Source organism: Camelus dromedarius, chromosome Y (genome assembly GCF_036321535.1).
Source record: "Camelus dromedarius isolate mCamDro1 chromosome Y, mCamDro1.pat, whole genome shotgun sequence".
In the NCBI taxonomy this organism is placed as follows: domain Eukaryota; kingdom Metazoa; phylum Chordata; class Mammalia; order Artiodactyla; family Camelidae; genus Camelus; species Camelus dromedarius.
In genome coordinates, this window is record NC_087473.1 from 13,334,768 (window position 1) to 13,348,280 (window position 13,513).

Genomic DNA, 13,513 nt, shown 5'->3' on the forward strand with positions numbered 1-13,513 from the left:
GCCGGGGGCGGACGGAGGGGCCCAGCTGATCCCAAACGCGGAGGCAGTCGGACGAGGCCCCAGGGAGGGCCGAAGCCAGGAAGTGCCGACGCACATGAGGGTGCCTGAGGAGGCCCGCTCCTTTCTCGGACACCCCTGGGACGTTCACCGAAAGCTGAAAGCTTCGGTGCTCTGCGCGTGCGCCTGGGTCCTCCGGGCCCCTGGCTCACCCTCGCGCCCGCTCCCTGGGCGGCCTGGGGTCGCCCCGCTCCCAGGCTTCTCTCAGCCTGCCTCTCCCCGATTGGGAAAGGGTCCGGGAAACACTCTTCACCAACACCCCCAGCCCCCCGGGCTCCTCAGGGACGTGTCCCCCTCTCAGTTACCTCTCCCGGCGCCTTGCTCCCTCGGGTAGCAGCGCAGGGGGTTGGGCCACAGGTCCTCGCCGATGATCTGGCAGAGGGAACGGGCAGGTCGGGACAGGGCCCACACCCCTTCCCCGAGCAGCTGGCCACCGCCGACGTCGCCATTTCCGACCAGGCCCCGAGGGACCCCCACCTCAGCAATCCCGTTAGACCCGGGGCACTTGTGGCCTGACAACCAGTTGAGGAAGTGAAGACTGACGGTGTCCTGCCTGCGGCTGGGGGCTCCCCGTTCGTAATCCCAGAACCACTGGACTGGAGTGGAACTATACGCCCTATAGCCTAGAGGAAGAGTGGGGATACGGGGAGGGATCGCCCTGGCCCAGCGTCCAAGGCCTCCGGGGCACACCCCGCCCCGCCCCGCCCCGCCCCGCTCCGCTCCCTTCCCCCATCCCGGGACAGCCCACCTACCTGCGAAGCTAAGGTGATACTCCTTAAGGATCACTTGGTTGCACAAGTAGGGCTTGCTCCGGAAAAAGAACATCAGTCTGCAGCGGTACTCGGGGCGGCCCAGTTCCTGCGCCTGCCACGCCCAACAGCAGGAGAAGAGTGAACTCTCGTCCCGGCCACCTGAGCTGGCCTGCCCGGCAGGGATGAACCACTTCCCCTTCCGCTCTCCCGCTGCTCACACCCAGCCCTCGGGGACACCCGGCCCCCTCCGCCCCGCATCCCCCATCCCCCACCCCCCACCCCCCACCGTGGCCTCCGTCTGCCCGGCCTGACCTGCAGCTGGATCATGTAGCTCCGCACACCTTCGTCTCGGTCACTGATCAAGGCCGACAGCTGGGGATGATTCACAATCTTCAGTAGGTCAAGGAGCCTTCACGTGTTACGGCTGGAAGAGCCACAGCCAACACAGCCAGGCTGGGGCGAAAGGAAGAGACCAGACAGGCGATCTGCCGGGACTCCGGGCGCGCACTGCTGCCCACCCCATCGCCCCACACCTCCGACCTCCTCGGCCCCTGCCCTGCCGTCTCACACGCACGTGGAGGCGGGGTTCCGGCCTTCCCGTGCATCTTGGGCTGTCCGCACCCCCTCGGGGAGCGCCTGTTCCCCGATCGTCCCCGACCTCTAGCTGGCCTGCGTGTGCTGGGTGCAGGCTTGTCACCGCGGGCGGAGTCGGGATGTGCTCTGCCCCCGTGGACCCATGCCTCCTCTGAGTAGGGGACGCCCCAGGGGTGCTGACAGGAAGCCCCGGGCCTCTGAGCCGCCCTCTGCGGTGAGAGGAGTCTGTCTGTATGGCTAAGTCTGCAGCTCCGGGGGACTCACAGGGTGCAACGGGGAGGGCACGTGCTTCTGCCTGCACGAGAAGGCCCGGTGGAGGCCGGGCTCGGAGCCCACCCGAGGGCGTGTCTGGGGTCCCGTAGTCTTGCCCGGGACGGGGGCCTCTTGCAGCTCACACCTGGCCGCGGACGACCTGGGTCCTTGGCACGGACGTGGCGGCAACATATCCACAGCCTCTGGCTGACTGGGATGGGTCCTGCACGCCCACCGGTCTCCTGGGATTTCCCCCGGAGACTGCACACTTCCACTCTCTGCTCTGTGGGGAAGGTGCTGGGGGCTCTGCGCGTGCTTTTCACTGTTGCCGTGTGCCCCATGACCCCAGGAAGGCTTCCCCTGCAGGCCCCACGCCAGAAGGTTCCACCCAAATTTGGCGCTCCCACGCCTGCACGTTTGGCCTTTGGCCCTCAGCGCCCTCATGCTGTGCCCTTGCAGGCCTCCATGCCTCCACTCTCAGGCCTCTTCCCTTGGCCTTGGCGCCCGCCTTCCTCGCTTCCTCCTGCCCCTTGTTCCGCCGCTCCCAGTCCTCCTCTTCTTTCTCCTCCTGCTTCCCCTCCCCACCCTGCCCTGCGCCCCCGCACCCAGACCCCCGGCCCTGGCCCCGGCCCCAGTCCGTTGCCGCCTCCCCTCCTCCTCCCCCTGTCCCAACCTCCTTCTCGCCCTGTTCCCCCTCCTCGGCCCCCTCCTGCCCTCCAGCAGCAGCCAGCCCCAAGCAGCAGCAGCAGCAACAGCAGCAGCAGCAGCAACAGCAGCAGCAGCAGCAGCAGCAGCAGCAGCAGTAGCAGCAGCAGCAAGTATACAGGTTTGGCCCAGAAGCCGGGGATGTCCTGGATGATGGCTTTTCTTCGATCCAAACGAGGCTCCCGCCTCCGTCGGATCCTGCGCTTGAGCCGCAAGTAGGCCCCGCTGGCTTGGGCGTTCACAGCGCTCTGCTCTAACTGAAGGGCACCCAGCGCCTCCAGCGGGCTCAGAGAGGTCGGGGGTCCGCTCCCTGGCTCTGCGCGCCCCTGCTTCCGGGGCTTCTCTTCCCGCTCCTTGGCCTGCACCTCCTCCTCCTCCTCCTCCTCCCGCGGCTCCTGCTCCTCCTGCTCCTCCTCCGCCACCACCTCCTCCATGTCGTCCGACAGCAGCGCCAACGCCTCCCCCATGCCCACAACCTCCGCCTCTGTCGATGCAGCTGCTGCCGCTGCCGCCGCCACTCACTCCCGCACGGCCTCCACCCTCAGGCTGCTGGCCTCCTCGCACCTGCCACCCGCTAGTGCCTGCTCTGTTCCCAGCCCTGCCATGGCAGCGGGAGGCCCGCGGGCCCCTGCCTCCTGAAGGCCCCCTCCCACAGCTAAGGCCACCCAGGATTCCTGGGGAGCCCCGCCTTCCCCGGGCCCCCGCCTCACTGGCCCTGTGGCCCTGGCCCTGAGCTGCGAGCCGCAGCTGCCAATGCCGAGGAAGAAGGAGCGGGAGGTGGAGGCGTAGCACGCGGCCGGAGGAGCCGGCCGAGCGGCCGAGGTCCCCGCGCGCAGGCGCTGCCGCTGGCGCTCCGCGCTTGGGTCTTCCAGGGCTCGCTGCCGCCCGGACCCGGCGGCCTGCTGTGCGGCCCCCTGGCAGCTGGGGCGCATGGGCATGGCCTCGTACCCCATCCCCGCCACGCCCCACGAGGCCCGTGGGAATTTGCAGCTTGGCTGGAAGGAGGCCCGAGTCGAGTCGGGCCCAGGCCGCTCGCCCCACCTCCCGACCAATCGGGGAGCGGCCAGTGGGCGTCACCCTGCAAGGCCCCGCCCCCCGGCCGGGAACCCGGCCGGCCGCCTGGCCTCCGCAGCCCCAGCTTTCAGCCCAGCTCCCTGCCCAGCTTCCAGGGGGCACCTGGGCCGCGCGCTGCCTCCAGGGAGGCCTCCGGCCTTGCATCTCTCTGGCACTGCCCGGCGGCCCGCTGACACCTCTTCGGTTTCTGTCACCTCCCACCACGTGCCCCCCACCTCCCCACCCCACCCCCAACCCCACCCCCGACCACCTGTCACTCCGGTTTCACGCGGCCCCTTCACCCCCTGGGAAATCTGCTAAGCTCCAGAGGGAAAGACAGCCCGGGTACTTTGCTTCCAGCCAGTGTCTGTCAGAGTTGAACTGCTCTGCTCTAGGGGACAAAAGCCATGCAGCAGCGTGTTCTCTTTGTCTTCGCTCTCTCTCCCTGTCTCCCCCTTGCTGTGACTCTCCCGCGTCTCTCTCTGTGTGTCTCTGCGCCTCTCTGCGTGTGGCCGTGCGTGTGTGGGTGGGTGTGCGTGTGAGTGTCTCCGCTTCCGCTCTCTCCCTCCCTCCCTCGCCCCCTCCCCTCCCGTTCCCGGGATCTCTGTTAGCTCCCACAGACACATAATGGCTTTCAGAAAGCTACCCTGCCCGGAAATAGAAGACCTCTCCGCCCGGGCCAGCGGAACCCCACAGTCTGGACGTGGGCGTGTCCACACCATTGCACGACGGCCCTTCCTGTGCTAGAGAGGCCAGGCCGTGCCTTTCTCCCAGCCAGCAAAGGTGACCGGCATCCGTCGCCGCCGGGATCGCCCGACACTGCGCAAGACGAAGCCCTGGCCAGCCTGTGCCGAGAGAGACAGGCAGAGGGACGACGCGGTTTGCCGGCACGCTGGACCCACCCCCCCCCCACCCTCCACCCCGCCCCGAACAGTGGTGTTTGGCAGCCCAGACAGTAAGGTGTTTAGGACGCCACCCGGGTCGGCGGCCACCGCACGGCACGCCTTCAGCGCCGCAGACGGAAGGAAGTGACTTCTGCCCGCAGTGTGAACGCCCTTGGAGGTGGTTCCGCTCTCGCCCAGCCTCCAGATGAGCACCCGTCCCAGCCTTCGCCTTCACTGCAGCCTTTCTCGCCGACAAAGCCAGTGTGTGCCACTTGCTAATGCAGCGCTGCTGGTCGGCCTCCCGAACCTTACCAAACAAGCAAGGCAAGGTGTTTCCTGTCGGCCTACTCGGAGGGAGGACAGGACGCGTGTGCCGCCGCCAAGGAGCTCAAGGTTCAAAGGCGGTTGTCGCTCTGGGGGCGGGGGCGGGGGCGGGGGGCCCTGGTCTTCCGCACGCGGCAAGCAATCTGCCCTATCCTATTTCCTGCGTCCTTCGCACCTTCCCTGTCTCTCCAGAAAGCACGGGACTTCCCCACTGCCTCTTCTGGCAGCCCGGTGATTCCAGCTGGCCCAGAGTCGACGTCCGTTTCGAAAGCCTGTCACGTTTTCAGGGTCCGTGCACGCACGCCTGCCTTCGAGCCCCACTCTCAGGCCTCCTCACCAGACACGCACACGCACACGCACACGCACGAGCGGAGGCACACCTGCACGCGTGCAGACCTATACGTCTACACGCTGCCCGCCGTCTGTGTTTCCAGGAGAAAGGATTTTTTACCTGCGCCCCTCTCGCCCCGCTCCCGCAGCCCGTCGTGTGAGTCCTTGTTCTCTCCCCGGATATTGCTGCCTTCCGCCCGCCTGGGTTGGCTTCTCTCCCAGCTGCCTTTGACTGCCGGACCGCGGGAAGCACACAGGCACGACGTCATTTCCCTTGGTCCTCTCTCACCAAGCGGAGAGGAATCTCAAGCTGTCTGGGGCCTAGCCGTCTTGGAGCTCACCTGTCCCTTCCTGCCGATGTCCCGGGCGCTCCAGTGCCCCCAGTGAGCTTCCCAGCGAGATGCTCGTGCCCTCCTTTGCTCTGCACGAGCACGTGTCTGCCCTGAACTGCCTTCTTGTTGCCTCTCACACGGCCTTCGGAGGCCCCTGGCAGCCAGGGCTCTTTGCAAGAGCTGTCTTCCTGTAGCACAAGAGGGCCAAGTGTAAGCTGTCTTGCCGAAGCGTCCCACACAAGGTCCTTAAGAATGTGGGGATCACCGCCTGTCTGAAGGAAGAAGCCAGTGAAGCCGAGCAGGGAAGGGTCAGGTGGCCGCCCTTCCCGTCCTGCCGTCTGCCGCAGAGCCTGCCGCGACACACACGGGCAGGCGCGCACTCACTCACAGACACGCACGCTCGCACGCACACTCACGCGCAGAGCCACCTCGGGAATCTTGCAGGCCCTGGGACCAGAGATCGTGCCTCCCTGGGGCGGAAGGCAGCATGCCTTTTCGTGTGCCCGGAGCCCTGGCTACCACTCAGGGGCCTCAGGGGCTTTGTAAATGTCAGGGCTACCGTTCGGCCTCTCTGGATCCTTCTCTGCTGGCCACGCCCACGGCTCAGGTATCCCTCGTGGCCTACACGTCCCTCAGGCCACACGCTCCAGGTCACGGGTGGGCCAGGCCACATCCAAGGGGCCGACTTAAGACGGGCGGTGACCCGTCGGCGCCCCCTGGCCCAGACCTCTCGCGGGTCGCCTGTGACAAGAGCGGAGGACGGGCCGCAGCATCACAGGCCAGAGACGTGCAAGGCGCCAGCCGCACACGGACGTGCGTGCATGTGAGGCGTGATGGAGGGCAGGGAGCCGGGGCACCTGACAGGGGGGCTCCCGGCCACAGTCAGACAAACAGACACAGATGCATCCGCGGCAAGAGGGGAGCAAGACGGGCAAGGCCCACCCAGAAACTGCCTTTCCACGCAGGACACCAGCAAGCCCCTGGCCAACGTCCGTACGCCCGACCCGTCCTGCGACAGTGGGAGCCTGCCCGTGCGCACTTCCATCGATGAGGGAGACCAGCGCCGGACATGTCGTCGCGCCTGGGACTGCCCGGGTGCCCTGGTACCCGCAGGGGCGGCACGGAGGATGTGGGTCCTCCACCGTGGGACAACACCTGAAGGTAAGGGCCCGAGTGAAATGCCCCAGCAGGCATGGCCAGTTCCCACGTCCGTCTGAGCTTTGTCCGAGCCCCAGGAAGAATCCCACTTAAGCCGCGTCGCGTCCTCCAGGTTGGACCGCAAGGCCCGGCCACGGCACCCGAGCCTACGGGGGCCGGCTGCCTGTAAGCCTTCCTCCCCTACCCGTTGCCGGCTCGACACGTTCCCCGCCTCCACTGCAGGGCAGGCCGGACCCGACCCCAGCCGTGGCGCCTACGGGCGCTTGGGGCGGCAAAGGTCGAGCGAGCCTTGTGAGAACCCTGCCCAATCATTCCTCGAGTCTCTCCCCTTTGGCAGGTCCTTCTCAAGAGCCCTGGCCAGGCCTAGAGGCCTGAGGGGCCGCGGCCCTGCGGGGCGCCCACCACGGCCGCCTCAGCCCTCCCTCTGGGCCCCAGCCGCAGGGTCCCTGCAACGCAGCTGCCCTCGTGCCTTCAGAGCAGGGGAACCTAGGCACTGACCTGGGGAAGGGGCGAGGACAGCAGCAGCCCGAGCGGGACAAGAGGGGACCTCTGCCACCCTACGATTGTACACGGAGGCTCTCCGGCCTTCGGGTCCCCAAACCCGACAGGCCGCAGCTGGTAGCGGACAGCCGGTGCCGCTGGGAGGCCAGGGAGGGCTGGGATCCATGAACCTCCCACCGCAACCCTCCACGACCGTGAAACGTTCTGCTGGGGCAGTCGGTCAAGCACACCCCCAAAGTGCGGCAAAGCAGGGGCGCTGTGGGGTGTCGTCGGGGACAGAGATGCTCACCACGCGGCCAAACTGCAAGGGACCGGGAGGGAGAGAGGGGGCACGCACCGCGCTCTCCCAGGCCCGGCTGTCCCACAGACGGTGCCTAGCTTTGTGCGGGGACCTCAGGTGTCTCCGGAAAGCGGCTGTCCCCTCGGGAAGGACCCCGCCGGGTGCTGGCCACCGACTGCCCTCCCCATCCCGTCTCGTCCCGCCCCCCACCCCAGACCTGCCCACTCGCCACCCCCCCCAACACACACAGCCCCCCACCGCCTGCCGCCATCCCTCCCACAGGCCCCTTGCCCAAGATCTGTCTGCACCAGGACTGTCCCCTTCCGGTGGCCTGATGCCCAGGCAGCTCGGGGCTGTGTGTTGGAGGGATGTGTGGCTGGCAGTTCCCTGACCAGGACAGAGCCGCAGGGACTGTGTCCCGAGGAGAAGCGTGAGTTACTCTGAACGTTCGGGCCCCTTAGCTAGCCAGCGCAGACTCGGGTAGAAGCTTTCGGCCTACGTGTCACACAGCCTGAAGAGCGGCACAGCCCGCCACGGCGCAACGCCGGCGTGGGAGAGAGGGGAGGCGGCACACTGCCGGTCTGGGGCGGCGCGGGCCCTGCGGCCCCGCCCCCTGACCTTCGCCCCTCGGACTGTTGCGCCCCACGAGGAGACCCCAGGGAAAGGAAGGCGCTCACGCCCCGGGAGGCCTTTCCAGCAGGGGGAAGGGGCTCCTGTCTGCCACTTCCTCTCCTCCCCAAGACCCCGGAGCCTGAAAGCCAGCAATCTCGCTGCTGCCCCAGCCCCCGGAGGCGCCGGTCTTTTCCGCCTCCGCCCAGCCCCCGCCCGCAAACAGCCCGGCACCCTTGCCCGCCTGCTCCCCTGCTCCCTCACCCGCACAGCCTCACGCGCCGGCACGGGGCCACAGCCGCAGCTCACGCCCGCCTTTCCCTCACACTTGCTTGGACCCCTGCGCCGCCACACCCAGCCAGGGCTGAGCGGGGTCATGCCCGGAAGGATTCCACACTCACAGCCTGCCTCCTGGGGCGCCTGGGGGTGAACAGGGACCCTCGGCTTAAGAAGTCGCCCGTCTGGCGTGGGGCCGACGGCTGGCGCACACCCCAGACGGAGGGGGCTGAGTGAGGCTCCGCGAGCAGAGTGAACACTGAACCCAAGCCACAGCGGGCCACGAGGCCCCTACCCGCCAGCACCGGTCCCCGTCTCCTTCCCCGGCCCACGCAACAGGTCCCCAGCGCACCAGCCTGTCTCTTTCGTTGCTTCCTGCTCCGAGACCCTGCCCTGTTCGGAGGCAACCTGGCCTCCCCGGAGCAGCAGCCGAGTCCTGCCCTTCCCACGTCCTCCACTTCCTCAGGACCGCCTCTCTGCCACACACGGGCAGCCGGTTCAAAAGCCCCACCGGACTGGGCCGGAACATCGCCAATCGGCGACCCGCGAACAATCACACAGGACGGGAGCAAGACAGGAGCACTCGTTAGCTTGTTGATGTCTCTCTCGGCCTCATTCCGGGTACGTGCTGCCCACCCTCTGCAACCTCCACTGGCGATCCTTTCCTCGTTCCTCTCCGTTGCCCCAGACCCCGGCCGCCGGCCTCCCGCGTCTGCACGCGCCTCCGGGCTCTCCTTCTACTCGGCCGAACTCGCCTGCTCCGTCGCCTTCACCGCCAGCTCTGCAGGACCACCGACGCGTGAGAAAGCCTGCTCGCGGGCACGCGTGCACAGAACGACACGGACACGCTCGGGAACAACACAAGGCGTAGCTGAAGCGGCCTGTGTCCAACAGACAACCGGAGAGATGGCGCACAACAGGCAGCACGCCCCGCCCTTTCTCCCCGGCGCCTCCCCGCTGGCCACCAGCCAGCCTGCGGCCCTTTCCAGGGCCGTCCGGGTGGAGCCAGGTCGCTAAGGGATGCGCCTGGACATTCAGGGAAGACTGGGAGAACCAGCCCAGGAGAGGGACGGGACGCGACCCGGGAGCCCACCTCCTCAGCGTCTGGAGGCCTTGGCCATGCGGCCGGGGGCGGACGGAGGGGCCCAGCTGATCCCAAACGCGGAGGCAGTCGGACGAGGCCCCAGGGAGGGCCGAAGCCAGGAAGTGCCGACGCACATGAGGGTGCCTGAGGAGGCCCGCTCCTTTCTCGGACACCCCTGGGACGTTCACCGAAAGCTGAAAGCTTCGGTGCTCTGCGCGTGCGCCTGGGTCCTCCGGGCCCCTGGCTCACCCTCGCGCCCGCTCCCTGGGCGGCCTGGGGTCGCCCCGCTCCCAGGCTTCTCTCAGCCTGCCTCTCCCCGATTGGGAAAGGGTCCGGGAAACACTCTTCACCAACACCCCCAGCCCCCCGGGCTCCTCAGGGACGTGTCCCCCTCTCAGTTACCTCTCCCGGCGCCTTGCTCCCTCGGGTAGCAGCGCAGGGGGTTGGGCCACAGGTCCTCGCCGATGATCTGGCAGAGGGAACGGGCAGGTCGGGACAGGGCCCACACCCCTTCCCCGAGCAGCTGGCCACCGCCGACGTCGCCATTTCCGACCAGGCCCCGAGGGACCCCCACCTCAGCAATCCCGTTAGACCCGGGGCACTTGTGGCCTGACAACCAGTTGAGGAAGTGAAGACTGACGGTGTCCTGCCTGCGGCTGGGGGCTCCCCGTTCGTAATCCCAGAACCACTGGACTGGAGTGGAACTATACGCCCTATAGCCTAGAGGAAGAGTGGGGATACGGGGAGGGATCGCCCTGGCCCAGCGTCCAAGGCCTCCGGGGCACACCCCGCCCCGCCCCGCCCCGCCCCGCTCCGCTCCCTTCCCCCATCCCGGGACAGCCCACCTACCTGCGAAGCTAAGGTGATACTCCTTAAGGATCACTTGGTTGCACAAGTAGGGCTTGCTCCGGAAAAAGAACATCAGTCTGCAGCGGTACTCGGGGCGGCCCAGTTCCTGCGCCTGCCACGCCCAACAGCAGGAGAAGAGTGAACTCTCGTCCCGGCCACCTGAGCTGGCCTGCCCGGCAGGGATGAACCACTTCCCCTTCCGCTCTCCCGCTGCTCACACCCAGCCCTCGGGGACACCCGGCCCCCTCCGCCCCGCATCCCCCATCCCCCACCCCCCACCCCCCACCGTGGCCTCCGTCTGCCCGGCCTGACCTGCAGCTGGATCATGTAGCTCCGCACACCTTCGTCTCGGTCACTGATCAAGGCCGACAGCTGGGGATGATTCACAATCTTCAGTAGGTCAAGGAGCCTTCACGTGTTACGGCTGGAAGAGCCACAGCCAACACAGCCAGGCTGGGGCGAAAGGAAGAGACCAGACAGGCGATCTGCCGGGACTCCGGGCGCGCACTGCTGCCCACCCCATCGCCCCACACCTCCGACCTCCTCGGCCCCTGCCCTGCCGTCTCACACGCACGTGGAGGCGGGGTTCCGGCCTTCCCGTGCATCTTGGGCTGTCCGCACCCCCTCGGGGAGCGCCTGTTCCCCGATCGTCCCCGACCTCTAGCTGGCCTGCGTGTGCTGGGTGCAGGCTTGTCACCGCGGGCGGAGTCGGGATGTGCTCTGCCCCCGTGGACCCATGCCTCCTCTGAGTAGGGGACGCCCCAGGGGTGCTGACAGGAAGCCCCGGGCCTCTGAGCCGCCCTCTGCGGTGAGAGGAGTCTGTCTGTATGGCTAAGTCTGCAGCTCCGGGGGACTCACAGGGTGCAACGGGGAGGGCACGTGCTTCTGCCTGCACGAGAAGGCCCGGTGGAGGCCGGGCTCGGAGCCCACCCGAGGGCGTGTCTGGGGTCCCGTAGTCTTGCCCGGGACGGGGGCCTCTTGCAGCTCACACCTGGCCGCGGACGACCTGGGTCCTTGGCACGGACGTGGCGGCAACATATCCACAGCCTCTGGCTGACTGGGATGGGTCCTGCACGCCCACCGGTCTCCTGGGATTTCCCCCGGAGACTGCACACTTCCACTCTCTGCTCTGTGGGGAAGGTGCTGGGGGCTCTGCGCGTGCTTTCCACTGTTGCCGTGTGCCCCATGACCCCAGGAAGGCTTCCCCTGCAGGCCCCACGCCAGAAGGTTCCACCCAAATTTGGCGCTCCCACGCCTGCACGTTTGGCCTTTGGCCCTCAGCGCCCTCATGCTGTGCCCTTGCAGGCCTCCATGCCTCCACTCTCAGGCCTCTTCCCTTGGCCTTGGCGCCCGCCTTCCTCGCTTCCTCCTGCCCCTTGTTCCGCCGCTCCCAGTCCTCCTCTTCTTTCTCCTCCTGCTTCCCCTCCCCACCCTGCCCTGCGCCCCCGCACCCAGACCCCCGGCCCTGGCCCCGGCCCCAGTCCGTTGCCGCCTCCCCTCCTCCTCCCCCTGTCCCAACCTCCTTCTCGCCCTGTTCCCCCTCCTCGGCCCCCTCCTGCCCTCCAGCAGCAGCCAGCCCCAAGCAGCAGCAGCAGCAACAGCAGCAGCAGCAGCAGCAACAGCAGCAGCAGCAGCAGCAGCAGCAGCAGCAGTAGCAGCAGCAGCAAGTATACAGGTTTGGCCCAGAAGCCGGGGATGTCCTGGATGATGGCTTTTCTTCGATCCAAACGAGGCTCCCGCCTCCGTCGGATCCTGCGCTTGAGCCGCAAGTAGGCCCCGCTGGCTTGGGCGTTCACAGCGCTCTGCTCTAACTGAAGGGCACCCAGCGCCTCCAGCGGGCTCAGAGAGGTCGGGGGTCCGCTCCCTGGCTCTGCGCGCCCCTGCTTCCGGGGCTTCTCTTCCCGCTCCTTGGCCTGCACCTCCTCCTCCTCCTCCTCCTCCCGCGGCTCCTGCTCCTCCTGCTCCTCCTCCGCCACCACCTCCTCCATGTCGTCCGACAGCAGCGCCAACGCCTCCCCCATGCCCACAACCTCCGCCTCTGTCGATGCAGCTGCTGCCGCTGCCGCCGCCACTCACTCCCGCACGGCCTCCACCCTCAGGCTGCTGGCCTCCTCGCACCTGCCACCCGCTAGTGCCTGCTCTGTTCCCAGCCCTGCCATGGCAGCGGGAGGCCCGCGGGCCCCTGCCTCCTGAAGGCCCCCTCCCACAGCTAAGGCCACCCAGGATTCCTGGGGAGCCCCGCCTTCCCCGGGCCCCCGCCTCACTGGCCCTGTGGCCCTGGCCCTGAGCTGCGAGCCGCAGCTGCCAATGCCGAGGAAGAAGGAGCGGGAGGTGGAGGCGTAGCACGCGGCCGGAGGAGCCGGCCGAGCGGCCGAGGTCCCCGCGCGCAGGCGCTGCCGCTGGCGCTCCGCGCTTGGGTCTTCCAGGGCTCGCTGCCGCCCGGACCCGGCGGCCTGCTGTGCGGCCCCCTGGCAGCTGGGGCGCATGGGCATGGCCTCGTACCCCATCCCCGCCACGCCCCACGAGGCCCGTGGGAATTTGCAGCTTGGCTGGAAGGAGGCCCGAGTCGAGTCGGGCCCAGGCCGCTCGCCCCACCTCCCGACCAATCGGGGAGCGGCCAGTGGGCGTCACCCTGCAAGGCCCCGCCCCCCGGCCGGGAACCCGGCCGGCCGCCTGGCCTCCGCAGCCCCAGCTTTCAGCCCAGCTCCCTGCCCAGCTTCCAGGGGGCACCTGGGCCGCGCGCTGCCTCCAGGGAGGCCTCCGGCCTTGCATCTCTCTGGCACTGCCCGGCGGCCCGCTGACACCTCTTCGGTTTCTGTCACCTCCCACCACGTGCCCCCCACCTCCCCACCCCACCCCCAACCCCACCCCCGACCACCTGTCACTCCGGTTTCACGCGGCCCCTTCACCCCCTGGGAAATCTGCTAAGCTCCAGAGGGAAAGACAGCCCGGGTACTTTGCTTCCAGCCAGTGTCTGTCAGAGTTGAACTGCTCTGCTCTAGGGGACAAAAGCCATGCAGCAGCGTGTTCTCTTTGTCTTCGCTCTCTCTCCCTGTCTCCCCCTTGCTGTGACTCTCCCGCGTCTCTCTCTGTGTGTCTCTGCGCCTCTCTGCGTGTGGCCGTGCGTGTGTGGGTGGGTGTGCGTGTGAGTGTCTCCGCTTCCGCTCTCTCCCTCCCTCCCTCGCCCCCTCCCCTCCCGTTCCCGGGATCTCTGTTAGCTCCCACAGACACATAATGGCTTTCAGAAAGCTACCCTGCCCGGAAATAGAAGACCTCTCCGCCCGGGCCAGCGGAACCCCACAGTCTGGACGTGGGCGTGTCCACACCATTGCACGACGGCCCTTCCTGTGCTAGAGAGGCCAGGCCGTGCCTTTCTCCCAGCCAGCAAAGGTGACCGGCATCCGTCGCCGCCGGGATCGCCCGACACTGCGCAAGACGAAGCCCTGGCCAGCCTGTGCCGAGAGAGACAGGCA

General features: G+C 67.9%; 2 protein-coding genes across 2 annotated transcripts; both read right to left on the reverse strand.

Moving 5' to 3' along the window:
- Nucleotides 1-354: 354 nt before the first annotated feature.
- On the reverse strand, nucleotides 355-3,447 carry LOC135320376 (uncharacterized). Its single transcript, XM_064483462.1, has 5 exons — nucleotides 2,409-3,447; nucleotides 1,668-1,815; nucleotides 1,122-1,181; nucleotides 810-921; nucleotides 355-680 (listed from the first exon to the last, which is right to left on the reverse strand). The coding sequence occupies exons 1-5, from the start codon at nucleotides 2,825-2,827 to the stop codon at nucleotides 355-357; spliced, it is 1,065 nt and encodes a 354-aa protein (XP_064339532.1). The 5' UTR covers nucleotides 2,828-3,447.
- A 6,138-nt stretch (nucleotides 3,448-9,585) lies between these two features.
- On the reverse strand, nucleotides 9,586-12,681 carry LOC135320377 (uncharacterized). The gene is made up of 5 exons (XM_064483463.1): nucleotides 11,640-12,681; nucleotides 10,899-11,046; nucleotides 10,353-10,412; nucleotides 10,041-10,152; nucleotides 9,586-9,911 (listed from the first exon to the last, which is right to left on the reverse strand). Exons 1-5 carry the CDS (start codon nucleotides 12,059-12,061, stop codon nucleotides 9,586-9,588), a joined length of 1,068 nt encoding a protein of 355 aa, XP_064339533.1. The 5' UTR covers nucleotides 12,062-12,681.
- Between the last annotated feature and the right edge of the window lie 832 nt (nucleotides 12,682-13,513).

Bases quoted from the DNA above. Each gene is read 5' to 3' on its own strand.
- LOC135320376 (XM_064483462.1), bottom strand. From the start codon at position 2,827: ATGGGGGAGGCGTTGGCGCTGCTGTCGGACGACATGGAGGAGGTGGTG. The intron at 922-1,121 runs GTCAGGCCGGGC...TGGGCGTGGCAG, and splicing joins GCTACATGATCCAGCTGCAG to GCGCAGGAACTGGGCCGCCC. The intron at 681-809 runs GTAGGTGGGCTG...CTCTTCCTCTAG, and splicing joins GTATCACCTTAGCTTCGCAG to GCTATAGGGCGTATAGTTCC.
- LOC135320377 (XM_064483463.1), bottom strand. From the start codon at position 12,061: ATGGGGGAGGCGTTGGCGCTGCTGTCGGACGACATGGAGGAGGTGGTG. The intron at 10,153-10,352 runs GTCAGGCCGGGC...TGGGCGTGGCAG, and splicing joins GCTACATGATCCAGCTGCAG to GCGCAGGAACTGGGCCGCCC. The intron at 9,912-10,040 runs GTAGGTGGGCTG...CTCTTCCTCTAG, and splicing joins GTATCACCTTAGCTTCGCAG to GCTATAGGGCGTATAGTTCC.